At 45.5% G+C, this 22,974-nt stretch overlaps 1 protein-coding gene across 3 annotated transcripts; it reads left to right on the top strand.

The window, feature by feature from the left end:
• Positions 1 to 9,044: 9,044 nt before the first annotated feature.
• Positions 9,045 to 22,637, top strand: LOC102060475 (sulfotransferase 6B1). Of its 3 annotated transcripts, none has more exons than XM_074537431.1 (7): positions 9,045 to 9,330; positions 11,473 to 11,612; positions 12,061 to 12,150; positions 13,701 to 13,827; positions 14,231 to 14,325; positions 14,752 to 14,908; positions 22,316 to 22,637. In XM_074537431.1, exons 1-7 carry the CDS (start codon positions 9,129 to 9,131, stop codon positions 22,390 to 22,392), a joined length of 888 nt encoding a protein of 295 aa, XP_074393532.1. In that variant the 5' UTR covers positions 9,045 to 9,128; the 3' UTR covers positions 22,393 to 22,637. The 3 variants fall into 3 exon arrangements, with proteins under 3 accessions (XP_074393532.1, XP_074393531.1, XP_005495589.2); XM_074537430.1 differs by lacking the exon at positions 22,316 to 22,637 and adding an exon at positions 15,764 to 17,618; XM_005495532.2 differs by lacking the exon at positions 22,316 to 22,637 and adding an exon at positions 15,784 to 17,618 and having other exon boundaries at positions 9,048 to 9,330.
• Positions 22,638 to 22,974: the final 337 nt, after the last annotated feature.

Consider the following 22,974-nt stretch of genomic DNA (forward strand, 5'->3'; position numbering starts at 1 on the left):
ACAACGGGAAATTTTGTCCGCCCTACAGGGTGTGACTGAAACATATACAGAGGGAATTCCAAAGAAAGAATTAAAACAATTATTACTATGGGCAAGGCTAAACTACCCACTGGCAGAAACGTGCCTGCTATTTGAAGTGGGGTTTTGGCAGGAAATAAATAGACACTTATATTTCTTAGCTACTAAAAAAGATGAGACAGCGTTGAAGCTGCTGTCTCCTGCAAGAATAATGCTGGAAGGGATTTCTATGCAAATGAAATTCCAGGACCCCCGGACGCAGCAGACGTCCGGGGGGGAGGCGTCTCTGAAAGAGGCGGCGGGCAAAGTCCCGGGAAAGAAAAAATTAGCTCTGGCCTTAAAAGGCCAAGAGGAAACTGCTCCTGAAAAAATAGAGCAAGAAATATTATTAAAATACCCGGTCCCAAAACCCAGAGACCCTAGGAAACCCCCAAAACGTCCAAAAACCCCGGAGAGCATGGGGGAGTCGGAAACAGAAGGGGGAAGGGAGCTGGGGGGAGAGAGGGGACCGGGGGGCGCGCTATCTCGCGATGCAGCAGCAACGGAGCGGAAAAGCCAGGCTGCGGCAGAGCAGGCGGGGAGCGCGGGTGAAGAAAAAACAGAGAAGGCGTGTTTTCGCGCGGCTTTGCATGACTCGGGACCGGGGGCAGCGGCAGCCGCAGCCCCGACCGGCGGGGATGCGGGGGCGTGTGCGGCAGGCGGAGTTCGCGAGGGCTCGGAAAAGTCACGGACCGGGGCCGGGGCGTCTGACCCAGGCAGCGAAAAGGGGGAATTTATGCTGCCCCAAAAGGCTGCTGTGCGGGGGCGTAGAAGGCGTGCGGTTGTCATATCAGAGCCCATGCGAAGGTCCGCCAGGATTGCGGAACGCACGCGGCCGCCGGCGGGAAGGAGGCTGCTTGCTCCGGCAAAAGGGGAAATAGACACGGGAACGGAGGAGGAGGACACAGAGTCAGAGGCAGACCAAAGGGGAGATATCTCAGGGGTGGAACAAGATGGAGACAGTGAAAGTAGTTCGGGAGACACAGGGAGCGGCTCGGAGAGCCCGCAGACGCAGAGAGCGCAGTCCGGGCGGGAGCGGGACGCACCCCCTGTAACATCCCGGGCGAGGAGGGGCCGCGCCGGGGAGTTCATATCCCGGGGCCCCCCGCCTTCTCCAGACTTGGTGCCCTTGATCAAAACCCTTGGAGTCCAAGACTCACCCCCTCAGGAGAGGCGTTCTGGTGTTCAAACCCCAATTTCAGTTGAATTAAAAGCTGAAAACACGCGGGCCGAGACAGGGAGGCGACCAATATGGCCACCGGCAGGAAGTGAAGCAACAGAGTACGCTACGTCACCAGAGCCAGGGAAGCCGGTGACAGCGCCATCTGGTGGCTGGAAGACAGAAGTGCACGCCATCCCGGATTGGATCGGCGGAGCCACAGCGCCATCTCGTGGCGAGACTGCAACAATGCAACAATTTTTCCCAACATTATATAAAAGGAAAAGCATTTTAAAGAAAGCAATGCCAACACAACAAAGGGATTATCCATCGACTTCAAGGCTTCATGAAGATGATGAAAGCTCCGATGAAGAACAACTACAAGAAGAAAATATTATAAGGATCACAGCATCAGAAGGGGTTCCTATATGGATGCTGTCAGCAGCAGAAGCAACAAAGAGCTTCTTGCATTCAGCGGACACCACAAAAAAGAAATATCGACAGGATCCTCAAGCTTCCTTTTCGGATTTGGGAGCGAGGCCAAGAACCTCAAGGCGAAGAATGAGACGTGATGAACCAACCACATCCACAGCACCATTATTTATACAAATTCCAACGGAACCTGAAGAAGAAGAAGAAGAATTTCAGGGGCCAGTGAAGACGATGGATTGGAAGCGAATCAGAAAAGCGTTGGCAAAAGAAAAGCATTTATTCCCGGGATCAGGGGATCTGACAATGCCAGTGACATATGATGCCCAGGGACAGAACCCGAGGTGGGAAAGGATGGGTCATGAAATACTCAAGGATTTAGGGAAGGCGGCTCAAACTTTTGGGCTGAATTCACAATACTTCAAACAGCTATTAAGAGGGACATTCGCTACATACGATCTTACACCATATGACATTCGAAGCATTGTGGCAATGATTCTCACTGACACCCAAAGCCTCGTCTGGGAAAAAAGGTGGAGAAAATATCTCGCTGAATTACGGAACAGATACCAAGGCGGGCCAAATGCAAACCTCACAGAGGGGCAGTTAGCAGGAGATCCTCCAGATGACAACCCAGGGGAACAAGCAGCTAGGCTGCCACGAAGAGTATTAAGTGACATCAAGGAGGCAGCGAGGATGGCAATTATGCAAATTGCACCAACAGGAGCTCCAGAAGTCCCGTTCTCTTGCATCAAGCAAGGTCCCACAGAGCCATTCATGTCATTCATCGATCGACTCACGCAAGCCGTGGATCGACAGGTGACGATAGAAGAAGCGAAGGGGCCTCTCTTGGAAAGCTTAGCCTTCGGCAATGCCAACCCGGATTGTCAACGGGTGATCAGCGCCATGCCAGGACGGCCATCCTTGGCAGAGATGGTGGAGGCATGCAGCAAGGTGGGAACACCTCAGCATGTCGCAGCGATTGTGAAGAATGAATTGAGAGAGGAATGGGAGAATCAATTAAAGGGACATTCAGAAAAGCAAGCAGAGGACAAGACCCTGGAGAAGATGCTGGAAAAAATACTGCATCAACAGAACGAGAACATCAACAAAGTTCTTGCAACGATGCAGAAAAAGAACAATCCCCCAAGAGGACAGTGCTATAGATGTGGACAGCTTGGGCACTTGAAAAGGAACTGTGCACAAATACATACGCCAGCGCCGGTACAGAAGGCGGAGAGGCCAGTCTGCGCACGGTGCGGGAGAGGAAGACATCCTGCGAAAGAATGTTATTCCCGAACAGACGTGGATGGAAATCCGTTACCGTTTCCGGGAAACGTGAGGCGCAGCGCGGACCAGCGCGCTCAGACACAAGTACTGGCGGTGTCGCAAGAGCAGACGGGGCAATCATCAGTGAGCAACAAGCAGACGCCCTCAGCAAAACCCTTAGCCGATTCCACAGTGACCCAGACCTCCTCCCACCAGGGGCACAGTGCACATTGGCAGCTTCAAAACTAGTTTGCTTTCTAGACGAAAATCATGCGGAAATACCAACAGGTGTCCGCGGGGACTCATATAAGAAGCAAGATTTCCTCATAATCGGACAAGATAAATGCAGTATTCTTGGACTCATTGTCTATCCGACAGTTATATCAGCGGACAAAAATACAGAATTGACAGTGTTGGCAAGAGCACTTCGTCCACCATTGACTGTACCAGAAAACACTGTGGTTGCGAGAGCCTTTGCACTGCCGCCACACGCAGTTGGAGAGGTCATGTCAATCTTCGACGAAGAAGGTTTCCCTATGAAGGAACATGTTGAAGTACATACAACATGGGTGAAGCACATAGGTCGAGACCGACCCACGCTCACATGCCAATTGACATGCGGGAACGGAACAATAGCGATTACAGGCATGCTCGATACAGGGGCGGATGTAACAGTGATATCATACATTTTTTGGCCACGCAGCTGGAGCTTGGTCGCGCCACTGGGTTCTCTCTCAGGCATAGGAGGAGCATCTCTATGTCTGCAAAGTGAGAATTCTGTCGTTGTCACGGGACCAGGAGACAAGACGGCGGTCATTCGTCCTTTTATTGTCCAGAAGCCGATCACAGTCTGGGGTCGAGACCTTTTGGCACAATGGGGTGCGAAGATCGAAGTGGATTTTTAGTAGGGGTCACTGCAGCACTCCCCACACTGAAACTGACATGGAAAACCAATAAACCAGTTTGGGTGGATCAGTGGCCCCTTGAGCGGAAAAAGTTGAGTGCTTTGAGAAACCTGGTCCGAGAACAATTGCAGGCGGGACACATCAAGCCAACAGACAGCCCTTGGAATTCTCCAGTGTTTGTCATCAAGAAAAAACTATCGGGCAAATGGAGATTGCTACACGATCTCAGGAAGATCAACGACGTCATAGAAGACATGGGACCGCTTCAATTGGGACTTCCATCTGTCTCAATGATTCCCAGAGATTGGCAGCTTGTGGTCATTGACCTCAAGGATTGTTTTTTCAGTATCCCACTTCATCCAGATGACGCTCCGAGATTCGCTTTTTCAGTTCCGAGCATCAACAAGGAAACGACTCTGCAGCGGTACCATTGGGTCGTTCTTCCACAGGGCCTGAAAAATTCTCCGACGATCTGCCAATGGTACGTGGCACGAGCTTTGGCACCAGCACGGAAGAAATTTCCAAAGGTAAAGATCATTCATTACATGGATGATTTGCTCATTGCAGCATCAACACAACAGGAGCTGCAAGAAGCTCGTGACTGTGTGATCGCAGAGGTGCAAAAGGCAGGTCTAGAAATCAGCGTTTCGAAGATTCAAGAGGTTGCACCTTGGAAATATCTAGGGTGGAAAATTTCAGAAAGAACAATAAAGCCTCAAAAGGTGGAGATCAGCACCAAGATCACCAATCTGCACGATTTGCAACAGCTTCTGGGAGAAATCAACTGGATGAGGCCGGTTTTGGGAATCACAAACAGCGACATCCCAGCGTTGCTCGATCTTTTGAGAGGAGACACAGACATTCGGTCTCCCAGGACACTCACGCAAGAAGCAAAGAAGGAGTTGGAGAAAGTTGCAGACGCGATACAGAAAAGGCAGGCACATCGATTTGTTCCAACGTTGCCTTTTCAGTTGGCAGTGCTGGGGAAGAAAACACAGTTCCATGGTTTGATCTTCCAATGGGACGAGTCGCAAAAGGACTCTTTGATAATCATAGAGTGGATTTTCCTACCACACAGGCCCGCAAAAACAATTCTTACAGATTTGGAGATGGCAGCACAGATCATCATAAAAGCGAGAACAAGATTGCTGACGATGGCAGGAAGAGAATTTTCAACCATCAGGTTACCCTTGAAACAAGACTATTTCGAGTGGGCGATGCAACAATCGAAAGACCTGTTAATCGCATTGCTGGCGTTCCCGGGAACTTGCACGATCCACTTTCCGCAACACAAGATACTGCAATCGCAAATATGTTATAAAACAAAACCAAGAATAAGTGAAGAACCTTTGGACGGGATCACAGTGTTCACGGATGGCTCAGGGAAGACACACAAGTCGGTGATCACGTGGAGAGACTCAACGACAGGGGATTGGGAATCTGATGTGAGGAAGGTTCAGGGCTCTCCACAAATTGTGGAGTTGGCAGCTGTTGTCCGAGCATTTCAGTTGTTCAAACAACCTCTCAATCTGGTGACAGACTCCGCATATGTTGCGGGTGTGGTCAAGAGATTGGAAGGTTCGCTCTTGAAAGAAGTCAGTAATGGGGTTTTATACTCCTATCTGACGAGCTTGAAGGCATTGCTAGAGAGCAGGGAAAGAGAGTATTTTATCACACACATTAGAGCGCACACGACACTTCCGGGATTTCTAGCGGAGGGAAATGCTCGAGCGGACAGGTTGACAATGCCCATTTCGCAAACACTGCCGGACATTTTTGAGCAAGCAAGGTTAAGTCATGCGTTTTTTCATCAGAATGCGCAAGCGCTGATGGAGTCCTTTCGTCTCACAAAGACTCAGGCGAGGGAGATCATTAGTGCTTGTCCAGACTGTCAGTTTGTGCAGCCACCTTCTTCCACCGGAGCTATCAATCCGCGGGGGCTGCAAAGTCTTCAGTTGTGGCAAGCTGATGTCACGAAATACCCATCTTTTGGGAGGCTCAAAAATGTTCATGTTTCAGTAGATACATTCTCAGGTGCAGTCTTTGCTTCAGCACATGCAGGGGAAACAGCAGACCATGCTTGCCGACATTTTCTGCAAGCATTTGCAGCATTAGGTGTGCCTCAGGAGATAAAAACAGATAACGGTCCAACGTATACAGGCAGGGTGCTTGACAAGTTCCTGAAAAAATGGGGTGTCAGACACACGTTCGGTATTCCACATTCACCCACAGGTCAAGCGATCATTGAAAGAACACATCACACCCTGAAATCCCTTCTGGACAGACAGAGAAGGGGTGAGCCAGAGGCAACACCTCACATGAAATTAAATAAGGCACTGTATGTGTTGAATTTCCTAAATAGCTCATCCTCGGAACCTAATCCACCAATCGTGAGACACTTTCTAAATAGCACACAGGCAAAGCTAAGAGAAAACCCCTTGGTTTTGATCAGGAACCCAGAAACAGGACAAATAGAGGGTCCTTTCAGACTAATCACTTGGGGCAAGGGTTTTGCTTGTATCTCCACAGATCGAGGTCTAAAGTGGGTGTCGGCGCGGCACGTGAAGCCATTCCGGACGCGAGAACCCGAGAACGCTGATCCGAGAAACAAAGAGACGAGTACTCAGACAGAAGTCGAGACTCAGACCGGAAAGAGCGATCCCGAAGAAAAATAAAAAGAAACTAAGGACTTTGGGGATTTCTGTATAAAAGTGTAATAATGAGTATCATGATGCTTATGTGCATCATTCTTTCATTCGTTGCAGCAAGTAAGGGAGAAGATTTACCTGTAAATCAGCCAAGGCAAAATCTATGGGAGACTTTGGCTCAAGCAGCAAATCTAGATAGTATTTGCCTGACACATTCGAGGCCAGGAAAACCATTTTCTGCATGCATGGTTGGATTGCCAGTGGACGAATGGCCAGTCCCAGGGCATTCCGCAGTTAACATTTCCCAGGTCATTGAAAATCCTGTGAAAGAATGGTGTGCTTGGACACATCTACTTCCTGTGGCTTCTACAGAACCTCAGGAATTGGAGATTTTTGGGTCCATGACAATGGGGTTCTGCATGCAGTTTGAGATTCCGGAGGCCACGAAGGCAAAAACTATCGATTTGACTCCCAATCATGAGTTTTATAAGAATGCATCGGCTTGGTGCAAATATACAAAAAGAACTGCCAAAGGATCAATCCAAGTCCCAGTGCAATTGCCACGGGGTTTGTTTTTAATTTGTGGGGACAGAATTTGGCACGGCATTCCTGCTAATGCCACGGGAGGTCCATGCGGCATTGGGGAAATTTCAATGCTGTCGCCTGATTTGAACATGTTAAGAGAGAAAAGGCGCAGAGGAAAAAGATCAATCCAAAATTATGCGACAGATTGCAATGACGAAGTATTTTCTTGGGATAAGAAAACAAGCATTGCTACGGCAATTTTCTCACCTCAAACAGCATCAGGGGTGGCTTTAACTCAGATCGACCACATGGGTTGCTGGTTGAGCAAACATGCACGATCTGTGTCTGTCGCATTGGATGACATGCTAAGGGACGTTAGTGGTATAAGACAGGCGACTCTTCAAAACAGAGCTGCAATCGATTATCTATTGCTCGCCCATGGACATGGGTGTGAAGAGTTTGAAGGGATGTGCTGCATGAATCTCTCAGATCACTCAAAATCGATTCATGAAAGTATTAGAAACATAAAAGACAGCGTAAATAAGCTTGGCGAGATCACGGGATCATGGGTTGATCAGCTGGCAGATTTCTTTGACATTTCTCCTATTTGGAGAAGAATCTTAAGGATAGGGTTTTATGTTTTAATAGTCCTACTAGTCCTCATGATTGTCGTCCCGTGCATTTTTGTATGTCTGAAGCGCGCCATGAATCGGGTGATAAAAGAGGTTTTCTTGGTGCAAACAGAAGGGGGAGATGTGGGATCCCAGGATTTGAATCCTGGCATGCCGAGCCCCCGGGACCACCCTTGGGGGGCCCGGGAGTCCTGGAATGTTGCCAGAAGTGTCTGGTGGCAGGACTTTGACCCTACACGGGAGACGACACCTTTATGAAGATAAGAGGGCCTCACCGGGGTGAAGGGTGGAAAGATTAGCTAATTAGAGGGTGAGAAACAGGGTTTAGGATTTATGTACAGGGGGGTTTAGAGGAGTAAGATGGAGGAATTGGGGTGTGTCCTACCCTCCTTCTTCTTCCTTCTCTCCTCCATCTTCTTTGGCCACGGTGGCACCTTTGGATTGGTCATTACTAAGAGTACACCGAGTTATAAGAATAGATGGTATTGGGGAAAAATGATAAATATTGTATACGTAACTAGGGGTATAAAGATACGTGGCGGTCCATGGGACGGCACAGTGTGCCCATGGCTGACTGCTGTGCGGATCTCTGTTGAGTTGAAAGAACATCTTTTAGATAAACAATTAATAAACATAAAACCAGAAAGAAGAACTGAAGCCTCTTCTCGTCCTTTGATACGCGGGCTGCGTCAAGGCCACCTCCGGGCCACCTCCGGGCTTCCCAGGCCCCTCAAACAGCCGAGATAAACCGGACAGAAGAAGGCAAGATGGAAATAGCAAGCTGCCATGTCAAAAAATGAATGTAGACAAGGAAACTTTATGGATGAGTGACATTTTGAGGGAGTGAAAAGTAAGCAGAGATGAGGCCAGTGAGTGTGAGAATCAATTCAGAAAAACTTGGGAATCTGTTTTGGAGGTGAGACATAACTGACTGACACAATAACAGTGGCTCTCAAAATTTACTACTTCTAGGTAATTACTTCTACTTAGCCACTGTGAAAAGAAAAAGGAAAGTATCTTTCTTTTTGGTCTTGTCTTTTTGTTGCCTATGATACCTAAAAAGAGAAAACTCCACTGAAAATTATGCTTATATTGTATTTTTTGTGTGTTTCCTTTAAGGAGAATAAACAAACCAGAAAAATACATTAACCCATCTTCTACCTCAGGTCCTTTCCCTAGTCCATTTCCAAATCAAAATTTCAGGAAATATCCTTTACAGGTGTTTCTTTTATTTAATTTAACATTTTTATTCCTACTAATTGTTTCCCCAATAGTTCTTGTGCCTAGTGTTAGTTGCAGCAAAGACCAAAAGTCACTCTTGTCAGTCTGCATGGACTTCTGTAATGTCAAAAGAGTTTATCAGAGTACAGAGTTAATCAGTCACTTGCACCTTCATCCCGGAGTTAATACCCTGTCCAATTTACTCATATGTTGCATAAAGCTTTTCTGCATTGTAGAAAGAGAGCCTGTATCTCTTTGAGTAGGTTTACACAGGGATACGGACATGACCCGAAACAGTGAAAGAATCATTGAAATAGTGGACAAATGTTTTTCAGAGGGTGACAAGATGTCCCCAGAAGACATGCTGTTTTCCTACAGAGGTATTTTATACCCAGCTACAATGAGCAGCCCACAGACTTTGGAAGCTCTGAAATCCTTTGAAGCCAGGAGCGATGATGTGATTCTAGTTGGTTACCCTAAAACAGGTAAGTGTTTTCTTGATCAGTAGTCAAGTACACAGTGTTACAATCCTGAAGTTGATTATTTAATGCCATCACTTAACACAGCAAGAATTCCTGAGAAAAGCTTATGATGACATCAGATTTCAAAGAATAATGAATTTAAGTTGTAAGGCATGCCTGGAGCTCAAATAATGCAACCCCCTGCTCAAAGCAGGGGAATGACCTAACATCCCAAGTTAGGTTTGGTTATTCAAGGCCTTCTCCAGAAGGCTTTTGAAACTTTTGGGGATGGAGGTTCACCACCCATTGAAATCTTTTGCAGTGTTTTCCCACAATGGTGGTTTTTTGGGGGCTGGGTTTTTCTTGGTTGGTTTTTACTTCAATGCTGTCAGACATACCCTTGTTTTGAGAGAGTCTCTATCTTCATTAGTACCTGCAGTGAGAGTGTCCCATGCCTTTTTTTTTCTATTTCCATCCTGAGCAAACCAAGCCTTTCTATGCAGTTAATTTGCTGCAGCTCGCAGTAGTTTGATGGAAATTTAACAAGACTTTCACCAGGTTCTCAAAATCATTTGTGCTCCAGTCTAGGAATTGCACACAGTATTCAAATGGTGAACACAGCAGTGCCAGCTAAAGCAGGATAATCACATCCTTTCCTTTGTATCTAAATAGAAGGAAACATCTAAACACATGAATGCCACAAGGATTTTTACATATTTTCTCACTGTTTTACTCTGGGCCTTTCAGAATCCTTAAATATTTTTCCTATTGACATTACAGAAATATCTTAATATGTAATTTGCAGAAAAAGATGAAGTTGATCCTTATTACATGATCTGTGCAGTCTCTAGAGCTATAAGTGAGCAGAACTGGTTTATATGTGTGAGGATCAACCTAAACACTGCAGGAGGTCTTAGTTGAAAACTGAGATTTTGCTCTCTGAACCCAGATCCTCATGCACCATTTCTCCCAGGCTGCAGAAGCCAAGACAACCAAGTCTGGTGCAAAGATAGTGTCAGGAGCGTGATGGTCCGGTGGCTTGGCTGATGACCCTTGTGCTGCCAGTTACAGAAGCCTAGCTGGGAATTGTGAATGAGACCAAACTGTGTCAATAATGAAGAGACCATAAATTGAAGTTGGCTGGGAAGATGGAACAGTGTGTTCCAAAAGACAGAACTGTGGAAGGAAACAGAAACAGAAAAGAGGTGACTCAGTTGGCCCACTGCTGGGAGCCACACAGCTCTTGAGAAATTGCCACAGGCAGTAGTGTGAGGTAACCAATAAGTAGGGAAGTTGAAAGGAGTTTGAAAGAGCAATAGAGGTCTGCTTCTGCTTCTGCCAAGGGATGAGATGTGACCCTGAAGCAAGCAGGGTAGCACTCCACAGTATCTGCTCAACAGCTCTGCCCCTTTGACCTTGGGCACACCCTGGTTGATTATTCACCAGGGCTGTGATTTACCCTCAGCTGGCAACTCCCTGCTCAACTCAGTGGCCCCACAGGGCCACTCACTCTTTCACCTGCAATGGGATGGGGGAGGGAAACATGAGGAGTCATGGCTGAAATAAAGACAATTAAATACCTAAAGCAAGAGCTATGTGTGCAAGCAAAGCAAAGTAAAGAATTCATTCTATCGTACTGGCAGTCAAATGTTCAGCTGTGTCCAGGGCTCCATCACCCATGACAGTGACATGGTAAGACAAGTGCCTTAGCTTTCAGCATCTCTCTTTCCTTCTTCTTCCCTCACATTTTATTGCTGAGCATGACTCCATGTGGGATAGAATAATCCTTGGGTCAGTTGGGGTCAGGTGTCCCATCTGTGTCCCCTTTTAATTTCTTGTGCACCTTCAAGCTAATCTCTGGCAGCTCAGTGTGAGAATCAGAGGAGGCCCTGACACTGTGTAATTACTGCCAGCAATGACTAAAACATCTCTGTGTTACCAACATTGTTTTCAGCACAAATTCAACACATAGTTCCATACCAGCCACTATGGGGAAAATTAGTTCCATTGCTGTGAAAACCAGCACACACTCTTGTTAAAAGTGTAAAGTACAACATTGAACCAAACTGATTCACTTGAAACCAATTTGACAGGATTTATATCAGCCAGGTGTACATGAAAAAGTGAAGTGGAATGGATGTCCTACTGGTGTCTTTATCCTTTCAGGAACCAATTGGCTTGAACAAATGGTGAAGGAGTTAGCAGATGCCAAATATACAGAAGAGGAAATGAAAGAGAGAATAAACGCTGAAAAGAAGCTAGAGACATTCCAGCGTCTAGAATTTGGGGATCCTGGGATATATGAGGTAAGCAGGAACTGAAAGTACAGTCCCTGCTCTTCCTACAGGGAATAATAGCTAAAATACAATGGCTGGTCTCAGAGATAATGGAGAACCTAGAGCCTTAACAACAGCTGTGGTCTGCAGAAGTAGCATGTGCTAGTGCTCCTGGTGTCCCATAACAAGGGCCTCTGATGGGAGACAGGGTCCTCCCGCCATAGATCCAATAACTTTAATTAGTAAGACCTTTTTCTTAGGTGTCATGTTATTTGGCCTGTGTCATGTGAAATGGTGCTTGGTGGCAGAGGTTGGCAGAGGCCTACACCGCCAGTGCATCCCTGTGGGTTTTCCAAGTGATAAGATACATCTTTGGTCTCACCTTTTCTTATAACCTACAATAACTGAACAGGCACAACTCATATAAGTTGAATAAGCTACTTCTGTCTTGTCATATTGCTTCTCACTTTCTTTAAAGAGGATGAAGCAGCTTCCTTCCAGAAGAATTATAGTAACCCATCTGAGAGCTGATCTCCTGCCTCCATCCATTTTCCAAAGCAAGGCTAAGGTGAGTATTCTCTTTGCATCACACTGCAAAATCTTTCTATCCTCAATTAGCTTTCCTCTGTGTGATATGTCTTTTCTACATTTTCATCTGAGCTGGTCAACACACAGCCACATTTCCAAGGTTGAAGAGACAGCTCAGTGTGCCAAGGCTGTGAACAAAGATCCTCTACCAGCTGCAGCTTTGCTGACTATTGGTGGGTTTGTTGCTGAGTATCACTGTTCTTTCAGCTCTCCTTCAGAAAGATGCTTCCAGGTTGGTGGTAGAAACCTGAACAAGGCAAGGAGTAATTCTGTCTGGTTTAACTTGCCTTCAAAACCAGGGTACCTGTGGAAAGTCCACCACAGGCTGTGGCTAAGATAGTCTTAGATGGGAATTACTGCAGAGAGAAGCCAGGCTACATCTAGAGACTGTTTGTGGCTCTTTTGTTCAGTAGATCATGAACTCATTTGTCTGGGTTGGAACTAGGTCAGAACTGTCTTGAGGGAATCACTGAAAATCTTCTTGTTTTCAGCCTGAAGCTTAGATTAGCAACAAGTGATACGCCAAAGCTCTGCTTTCTTACTCAAGAAAAGGAATTAGACCAGAATTAGACGGTCTGGTGCGTTTTAGTGGACAAGTAAGCTTGCAGACAACACCAAGTTGGGCGGGAGTGTTGATTTGCTGGAGGGTAGGAGGCCCTACAGAGGGATTTGAACAGACAATGGGCCAATTGAATGAGGTTAAATAAGGTATGTATTTATCCTACAAAATGGGGGTCACAACAACCCTGTGCAACACTAAAGACTGGGGGCAGAGTGGCTAGAAAGCTGCCCAGTGGAAAAAGACCTGGGGATGCTGGTTGACAGTGGCTGAACATGAGCTAGAACTGTGCCTGGGTGGATAAGAAAGCCAGTGGCATCCTGGCGTGGATCAGATATATGATGGGTAGGATATATGATCAATTAATATGGTCAGCAGGACCAGGGCAGTGATTGTCCCCATGTACTTGGCACTGGTAAGTGACACACCATGAGCACTGTGTCCAGTTTTGGGCCTCTCACTACAAGGAGGACACTGAGGTCCTGGAGTGTGTCCAGAGAAAGGCACTGGAGCTGGTGAAGGGTTTGGAGCATAAGTTTTAGGAGAAGCAACTGAGGGAGCTGGGGTTGTTTAGCCTGGAGAAAAGGAGGCTCAGGGGTACCCTTGCCACATGAAGGGAGGTTGTAGCAAGGTGGAGCTTGGTCTCTTCTCTGAGTAATGAGTGACAGGCCAAAAGGAAATGGCCTCAAGTTGCACTGAGGGAGATTTGGATCTGGATATGAGAAAAAATTTCTTCATAGAAAGGGTTGCCAAGCACTGGTTGCTAGGAAAGTGTTTGAGTCACTGTTCCTGAAGATATTTAAAAAAAATGTAGATCTGATACTTAGGGACATGGTTTAGTGATGGACTTGGTACTGTTTGGTTAATGGTTGGACTTGATGACCTAAATGATTCTGGGATTCAATGACTCTATGTGATAGGTCAAGAAGACAGCACTTTGGTCAGTTAAAAGATGTATTTTCTTCCTCTAGATCCTTGTGCTAGTTCGGAACCCCAAGGACACGGCTGTCTCCTATTACCACTTCTGCAACAACCTGTCAGTGACACCATCCTTCGCCTCCTGGGATGAGTACTTTGCAGACTTCATGAATGGAAAATGTACTTTGCCCTACATCCTCTGGAATTTCTCCTAACATGAGTGGCATACACAGGGCCTTGTGCATGGGAATCCTTCTGTGACATACCTAACTAAGGCACTCCAGAGCAGACACACAGGCCCCTGTTGTGGCAGAAACAGAGCACCAATCTCTCAGAATGGAGAGATCATGAGAAAGCTTTAGCCTGACTTTTCCATTCTCACAATTGTGGTTTGCCATACCAAGTGGACAGACCTGGACCATGCTGCACTGACCTCAGAAGAAAGAACAGACATGTTGAGCTGGTCACCTCTTCACCATTCTAAAGCCACACTTAGAAAGCTGTCTGGGCTGACTCCTCTGATTTTGTTAAGGGCCTGTATTGAGGAGTACTCAATACAGTTATGCCTCTTCTTTGTTTGCAGTGGCCTGGGGATCCTACTTTGACCACATGGTGGAATGGAACAAATACATTGACAACGAGAGGATCATGACAATAAGCTATGAGGAACTCAAAGAGGTGTGACATTCCACCCAGCTCTTCCTTGATGACTGTGTAGTGCATCCCTCCTGATATGTATGGGTGTGGGAAAGTAGAAACTCTTGGGGCAAGTCTGTCTTTAGAAGGATGTGCCTTTCTGAGTTACTCATTTATGATTGGGGCAAGCCCATGGAAGCTAGGAGGAGGATAGCCTTGCCTATTTGTGGAAGGAGTTTTATCTAGCAGAGGCACAGATTTTGGGAAAGAAGAAAAGGCCTTGAAACTGAGGCCAAAATGTGTAGGTTTCCTGGTCTGAGAAGTTTTCTGTTAGAGCTCTTGGAATTCCATGGTGACATTGTGGGAGGCAGCTTCCCCTGCTGGGCTTCCCACAAGGCACTGGCTCCATGCCACAGCCAGAGTGTCAAATCTCTTGGTTTCACCTCTGTGCTATGTTCCTTTGGACAGGACCCAATACTGGGGATGAAAAAGATCGCTTCCTTCTTTGGATTTTCCCTGTGTGAGGAAGATTTTTCCAGAATTGCCAAGAAGACCACCTTCAAAGCTATGAAAGAGAAATCCAGTGAAACCCATGGAAAGTTTGGGGACGTCCTCTTCCGGAAAGGTAAGTCTCTGCAATTGGAGACCTGCCTTCTGAAGGAGAACTCTAGAAGGAGTTTTGAGTATGTTACTTTCTTAGCCATGAACTCATTGGACTGTCTGTGTGAGTTCTCTCCTGTGGTGCCACCTGTACAGAAAGCTTCTGCTGTTGACAGGATTTGGGGGCTGTTTGTGAGAAACTTTATCAGAGTGCCAGTCTTAATGTCCTCAGTCACTGCTTTTGTGTTGCTGTCTTTTTCTGTAATGGCCCTGCTTAGTTAGGTAAGTGAGGTGCCAAGTGAGGGGTGGCACTGGCATCTTCCTGTTACCCACTCAGCAAGAGCTTTATGTGTCTCCTCTCAATGGACATGCCAGTGGTGGTGCCAGAGATGGTCTCTCACAGGCCTGTGTTAGAGCTCTGGCAGCCTTCCTGCTCCCCACAACCTCAAGAGTCTTTGGTTTCTGAGTACTGCAAGCATGGGCTTTTTAAAATCCGTTTTTTTCATTACTCCTTGGAGGAAGAGGGATTAAGACAATCTCCTCTATACCATCTACCACAAAAAAATTTCTCCCTTCAGAGGAAGTAATTAATGAATGAGCTTTCCCCTGTGACAAAACCAGATTCCCCTTTTTCTGTGTAAAAGCTTCATGCGGTCACCTTGGAAATCCCCTTCTGGGGAGGGAGCACTTGCAGACAGCTAACCAGAAATGCTCCCTGTTATCTGGCTACAGCCTTTGCTTCTGTTCTTTGATACCTTTCCTCTCCTAGGCAATCAAACCTCTCAGGGCATTTAATGTGGTCCTTCCTGCCTTGAGTAGTCAATGACTCTGCTCCACTGCTGGCTAGATATTATTTTCTCTCAGGAGCATCTCCCTTCAGTTTTTGGTACTCATACACAGGGGTTGTTGGAAACTGGAGAGACATCTTCTCTAAGGCTCAGAATGAAGAAATGGACCAGAAATTTCAAGATTCCCTAGGAGGAACAAAGATGGCAGCAAAGATAAAATATGATGTGTACTGCAATGCCTGAAAATAAGCAGATGAATAGCATGACAGCAAGTCATGTTCCAAAGGTGATTCTCCTAAGCTGGATAGTCCCCATTTTTCGTTCCCATGAGAGAAGAGAGAAACTCCTCTGACAACTACCTGGTACCTCCAAGAATTTGGTAGATAATTCTTAGGTGTCTAGACCTTGTGCTTTGACTGATGTAGCCAAATAAAATGTGTGTATACTTCAAGTGAATGCCTGGCATCCTTTCAGGAGGGAGATGGTACACAGACATCTTGGCAGCAGTCTGGTGGCATCCCTGTCTCTGCTTCTTGATGAATGAGGCCCCTGCAGGTCTTGTTGGTGAGAGAGAGGGATCAACACAGAGCTTCTCCTCTGGCACAGAGTGGACTTGACATGGATATATGGTGTGGGTCTGAACCACCAAATGTCTATAGAGTAGGTAGACTATATTAGTCTGGGTTTAGATCCGTCATAGCTGCCATGGTGTTGGCAGGTCAGAAAGGCCTTTGACACTTTGGCAAACTTCACACATTGGTATGGCAAAGGGTGGAATTTATAAAGAGCAGAGAGCCATGAACTCTTGAGTAACAAACAGCTATATGTTTTTTGGAGCATTTTACTCCTATTGGACTCTAGGAAGGTAAGTGGCAAGTAGGAAGAACCACAACATTCAAATGGGAGGACTGAAGGAAAGAAGCTCCTTGATGACCCTAAGCTAAACTAGCAAACTATGAGAGTGGCATTTATTTGACAATATATGTACTTATGCTACATAGGTATGTTTTCCACACCTTCCTTGCTGATGTCAATGTCCTTGCTACATCTATGCAGAATGTCACAACCTTGTCTCATCACCCTTGTCATAACCAGTCTCATGGGAAACCACAAAAGCCAAGGAGGTGTCTGTCTGGCAAATGGAATTTGGTTCCATGGAAGAGGGATTCCTCTGCCATATTCCTAGGTAGATTTACCAGCAGGACTCACACTGAACTAAGATTAAGTACTGAGCAACCAGAAACCACAAATGTAATTAACAAAACTGGGAAATTCTTAAGTCCCTGTCTGTCATGGTTTGAGCCTGGCACAGAGCCAGTGCCCCCATGAAAATGCCTCACCCTGGTGTCTGCTGTGAGATGTGACCAGGAATAAGCAAAACAGGCTCCAACTTAAACATAAATAACACTTTATTACCTAAAACTACAGGGAAAAAATAGGAAAGACTATAAGGAAAAGAAAAAAAAATTGAAAACCTTACAAAAACCACTTTTCCTCCTCCCCACTCCCTGACTTTCCCAATCCAATACATTCTCTCAAAAATACCAACTGCCCAGCCCGGCACGACACTTTAGTATACTCAAACTGCAGTTCATGAAGAGGAACGGAGTCCTTCTTGTTCCATAGGCTTCTGGAAACACACTGAAATCCCGGATGCTTCCTTGTCACTTCGGCACCGCCCGGAAAGTCCATTTGCCGCTTGTGACATGTTCCTTCCATGCTCAGTGCTCTCACCACCGAGACATGGATCAGAGCTGCTTTTAGGGTGGTCTTTCAAGGATGCCTTGTCTCACTCCAAAAAGGCACAGTCTCTGCTTTTGGGACAACTGTCCCCCCCATATATTTCCAACCCCCTGGGGCCGGGGGGTCCTCACAAATGAACCCTCCTGGTTTTGAGGCACTGCCTCCCCCTAAATGCAGTCTGTGTCACAGGAACAACTGAGTCCATGGCTACAAGAAAAAGTCCAGCCAAAAGGCCACTCCAAATCATCTCTCCCCATCCAATCATCTCCACAAACTCCGGGCCAAAGTTCTTATCTCATATCATCTCTCATCTCCCTTCTTATTCAGCTTCGAGGAGGATTAGCATTTTCGCAAGGCCCCAATCATGTAAGAAAGGGTTAAAAGTTTTCAGTCTCTGTCTGTCGGTCGGCTCCCACGCACGCTGCCCACACGCTGCCGCTGCGGCCGGGCAGTCTTCCTCCCCCTTCTCGCTGGCTGCTCTCCTGGGGGGGGGGGGGGGGGGGGCTGGCTGCCCGATGTCTCTTGGGGCTCCCCCACCCTTCCATCCTCGAAGCCCCCTCAACACCATCTCTGTCCAGGCCTTACCGCATGGCTGGCCCCTCCCCCGCCCAGCAGCAGCGGGCCGGACGGGGGAGAGATCTGAACTCCTCGCCCGGCGAGGTCCAAAGAGGAAATGCCAGGGCAGTGCCCTGCTTTTAACCCCTGTGTATTCTCGGAGGTGTGTCCAAACCCCACTGGCCACACCGGACGCCAGTCTCAAACCCAAAACCTTCATTGGTTTGACCACAGCTTCCCAAAATTCCCAACTTCTTCCTGGTCAAACCATGACACTGTCAAAGTGCTGCACAGCTCCTCGGGACTACCCCTACCCTGCCCATGGCCCCAGGCTCCATGCCAAGCCCTGCTCCAGGCTCTCAGGCCCTGCTCCAGTGATGGTGCAGCAGGGTCAGGCTTCAGCTCCCCAGAGTCTGCCCTGCCTGGCCACTGGCCCTGCCAAGCTGGACCCATGCACAGACCCACATCCTGGCCAGTCCTCAGCCCATCACCTTCCCCAGGAGAGTGTCCGATGCCCAGGCTGGGGCTGCCCAAGTGCTCCTGGCTGCTGTGCACCTGGCTGGACAGTGGGATGGGCTTTGGCTGCCATGCCCTGCATCCCCTGTGTGACAGGGATAATAGGAAGTGATGCAGATTCAGCTCTGAAGGGTCACTCAAAGCCTGCTTTCCAGGCAGATTTTCTAAATGTGTGTGCAAGAGCTGCACATGTAAAAAAGATCTGCGTGGACAGGTATGTTTGTTTAAACCTGATGATTCTGGGATTGTAGGTTTCCATTGCCAGAAGAGTAGAGCTTTGTCATATTCTGGGCTTCCATGGATGAAAAGAGGCCAGTGACCATGACCCATAATTTTTGGAACTATCAACATTTTTACCTGTTACTTAGTACAGACCCCACACATTTTACTATATGGTGATAGGAAAAGGCATCTAGACAACAGAAAATCCTCTGTAATCTCAATGTCTGCAAGGAGTTGAACAAGGAGTTAAAGTAGGGAACAAGCCTAATCAGAAATGGGAAAAAAAACCCTGAAATATTCAAAAGGCATTTATTAAGATAAAGAGGTAACATCTTAAGGTCTGTTGGTTTGGTTTTTTCTTCTGCAAAGATTTTTTGCAGCCTAAGGGCCCTTAGCAATCCAGAAACTTTGGAAACTCTGAAGTTCTTGTAAACTACAAGTGATGATGTGATTCTTACCAGATTTCCTGAAATGGGTGAGTCTTTCTTGCTTGATGAAGTGTCCATTGCTGCAGTACAGAATTGTGTGGCAGCACATAACACAGCAACAATGCCCATGATGAATTCAGATTTCTGTGGAGGAGCAGGAGCAGGGGTTGCTCTCTGTAGGAAGTCAGAGGGTGCTTCCATAGGCTTTCTTCATTGCAGGATGAAGGTAATATCTTGGTGCTGGGTGGAGCTACAGGCTCACCTGCCACCCAGAACCCTTTTCCTCTCCCCATACCTTTCAGTCCCAGCATTTGGGTTTCCTGGTTGCCTTCACGTTTTCTCCAAATCACTTAGAGAAACAACAGGCCATTTGAGGGGGAAAAAAAGGAGTTGATATTTTATCCAGATTACATCTCCTTAAATGCTCCACTTGAATTCTCTTTTTTTCTCAGACAGAAAAGGTATAAAATTGTCATATGTAAATATCATAGGTAATTTAGTGATAATTTGATATCTGAGTTGTAGCATCTCAAATTTCCAACCAATCTTTAAAAAACTGTGTTAGAAAATGCTTTATGTGACTTATTTTATGCTCTAGATTAATCTCACTTAATTAGATGATGTGATGGTGAATTATGGGTAAGCTGAGAGGGGTGCAGCCAAACTTTCAGGTCTACAGAGGGAAAGGACTTTTAGCTTCCAAACAACATTTTCCACAGAAATTATTGCACTATGACTTGAGGAGATGAGCTCAGACTCTTGATGATTAAAAGGCTGACACTGGATTTGGTTATTAGTAGACAAGGTAATGGTTGTACAGAAACTCTTCTGAGAACTAATAAAAGCTTTGGATGGACACAAATCATTTTAGTCTATGAATACTGTTACTTTTCACTGATTCCTCCAATTTAAAAAAAATTATTTTCAGAAATTGATCAGTTTTATTTCCCTTTCACAAGTTTTCATTCCAGGTTGTTTTGGATTTACTTCTGGAAATACCATCATCAGTCTTTGCTGATTTGTGAAATCTTATAGTTTCTCATCTGATGTTACACCATTTAAAGGATTTCCTTCTTCTGACCTCTCAATCTGTATATGCTTATGAGTGTACAGGCTGGAAACCTTGTCTGTAATGAAAGTCCCTTCCTAAGGAACGCAGTTTTAAATATTTTTCCTTTGTTTCATTTAGTTTCATCTATAGTTCATCAAACTATCTTTTTCTAGTAAAATGCTTACTTTATATTTGTTTCTGGTCCTGTTAAAGATAATGAAAAAATTATCTTTCGGAAGATAATTCAGTCTCATGTCTTGCCCAGTTGTGCCTTTTCAAAGTAAGGCTAAATCTTTTTTATTGGATCTGAAACTAATACAGCATTTTCATACAACTTAGTTTTTAATTTCTTGTGTAAAATGTCTTTTCTGAGACTGTATGTAGGCTTTAAAGGGGTGATTATACATTTCTGAATGTGAAGTGATAAAGTGCCATTTCCAAAGACTCAGGAACAACATTCTTTTTCAGTCGTGGCTCCATAGGCTACTGTTGCCTTCCCTCATCCCTGCCAAAGACAAATGTTCCCTCAAATTTCCTTGCAGAGCTGCTCCCTGGCCCCCTTATCTCAAGTAATCCAGACTAGGATACATTTAAACTAACTGAAAGGATCTTCAGTTGTCCAAAGCTTAGAGGTGATCCTAACTAGACCTTTTTTTTACTGTGGACAGACCATAAGCACTGACAGGACTGTAAATTTATAAACGCTTTACATTTACATTTAGCTAAACTCAGACAATTAATGTTTAAAATACAGAAACTCAGTTTCTTCCAAGTGAGAACATAAAAATATAACAGACCTTTCTCCTCACATTCTTTGTCTCAGTCCAGCAACATTTTGTGGCATTTTGGGTTGCAGCAGGCCCCACACAGGCTGAATATTCCTGCGAAATCTGAGCTCATGGCTGCCCCAAAGGCTAGGCTTACTTCCCGCTTCTGACTGCAGTTGTCTGCTCCTTTTTTTGCATAAGCTCTTCTGTTTGTTAGACACCCCCAGCTTTCTGAAATAGCACAAAACACTCACTTTTGGTGGCAGCAAGCTGTCTGATTGACCCAGCTGTCTTGCACAACCTCACCCTTGGTGTCTCTGGGTCACTAAGAAAGAATTTCTTGCTTCAAAGATTTGGCTCTGTCATTTTCTGCTTCTTTCAGGCATCTGCTAATATCTGCCCTTGCTGCAGGCTTCCTCCCCACTGGGTCATGCCCTCATGCTCCAGAAGACTTTTCCCTTCAGCCAAGGCAGGGCAGGCACAGAAAGGCAAAGGACAACCCCCTGGCTGGTCACTGAAAGGAAGCAGGGTAGACACAGCACTCTCTGCATGCACTGGTATTTAGCATCCCTCTCCCTCACACCCAGACAGGGACAGCAGTGGGTATAGACATGCTGGAAGTCACAGTCTTTTGTGCTGGGGTTGGGGTGGAAATTGGACTTCTTTCTGAGAGGAGAACTTTGGACCTCAATTCAGTGGTGATCATTTCAGGTTTCTTGTATTCCCTCTGGTTGTTTTACCAAGAAAGTCATTCTTATTTGAAAAATACAGAATTTATATATTTTCTGTCCAGAAACAGCTTACTAAGGAAGGTGTGCATTCATTATTTTTAAAAACAATATTGAAAATTTTTAAAATGGTAAACATATATATTTTCTGAGTATTTAACATCTTTTTCTTAGCCACTCAGTTGCTTATGAGTTTTTTCATATTAGATAGAGAACATCAAAGATAAAGCCATTTACTTTATTTTTTACTTGTCCTCGAGGTTAAGTACTTCACATCTCTATGAATGGGAAAGGTACTTCCCATTCTCTAGAAAGGTGTTTTGATTATCAGCATGTACACATAAAAAATAGTTGTAGCCAAAGTGAGCCTAGCTTTTTGGCAATGAACAAAAAATCAGAATTTGAACTTGTGTTTGGCAGAAACTGCATTTTCTGACACTGTTATTTAGGTCTTTCCACCAGAAAAGTACTCAAAAACCTTAGCCCTGAATTCCCCCACTCTTGAAATAATTCTCATGTATTATTTTTAAGGTTCCAATGACACAAATGTAGTTCTGCATTGAACCTTTCTAGAAAGAGACTGAACCAGTGGTTAATGACAGGGGTTGTTTTTGTGCATTTTGCTTCCCTCCAGCAAATGCACATTGGCTGCTGCAGCTGGAGTGTGATGAGGGGAAATGTGGAGGGAAGCCATTGTACTCTCTTCAGTGATTCCCATGTGCTTTCCTACCCACTTCCACCTTTCTGATGGCTGATAAGAAACAAATCTGGGATGCCTGAGCAACGTTCATTTATGGGAGAACTTCTCTGTCTGGAATCCTAAGGAAAAGGGAAGGATGGACTGAAACATCAAGACAGGTTGGATATAGTCCCCAGACTTCCTGTTGGACAGTTTTCTAGGCCTTATTTTTTCTGAAGGCATGTAATTGTTTACAAACTGTGCAAAGCATGACATCAGAGCAATCAGATTGGTGTTATTGCCTGAAGATTTGCTTATATTTATAGAAACAATATATGCTTGTTGTGTATGATTCAATAAGAATTTATTAAAGTCCTGAGATCAAAAGAAAAATTTTCACCAAGACTGTATGCATCAGTATGGACAGTTTCATTCATTCTCCTTTCTTGCAAAAAAGATCAGTTACTTATTTTTGAGGCTTTGTTATAGCTGTTGGCAAATATTTTAAAGAAAGGACATGTCAAGTACTGCAACCTGCATTAAATGAAGCAGTAAAATTTTTGAGTGGCAATTTTTTTGAGGGGAGAAGGGTATAACATGGCAGTGAGAGAAAT

Source organism: Zonotrichia albicollis, chromosome 3, assembly GCF_047830755.1.
Source record: "Zonotrichia albicollis isolate bZonAlb1 chromosome 3, bZonAlb1.hap1, whole genome shotgun sequence".
Classification (NCBI taxonomy): domain Eukaryota; kingdom Metazoa; phylum Chordata; class Aves; order Passeriformes; family Passerellidae; genus Zonotrichia; species Zonotrichia albicollis.

What these genes read in the sequence shown, in the direction of transcription:
- LOC102060475 (XM_005495532.2), top strand. Translation starts at nt 9,129, where the DNA reads ATGACCCGAAACAGTGAAAGAATCATTGAAATAGTGGACAAATGTTTT. An exon ending in TTTTCCAAAGCAAGGCTAAG is followed by an intron (nt 12,151 to 13,700) that starts GTGAGTATTCTC and finishes TTCTTCCTCTAG; the next exon opens with ATCCTTGTGCTAGTTCGGAA. An exon ending in GGACGTCCTCTTCCGGAAAG is followed by an intron (nt 14,909 to 15,783) that starts GTAAGTCTCTGC and finishes ACTCATACACAG; the next exon opens with GGGTTGTTGGAAACTGGAGA.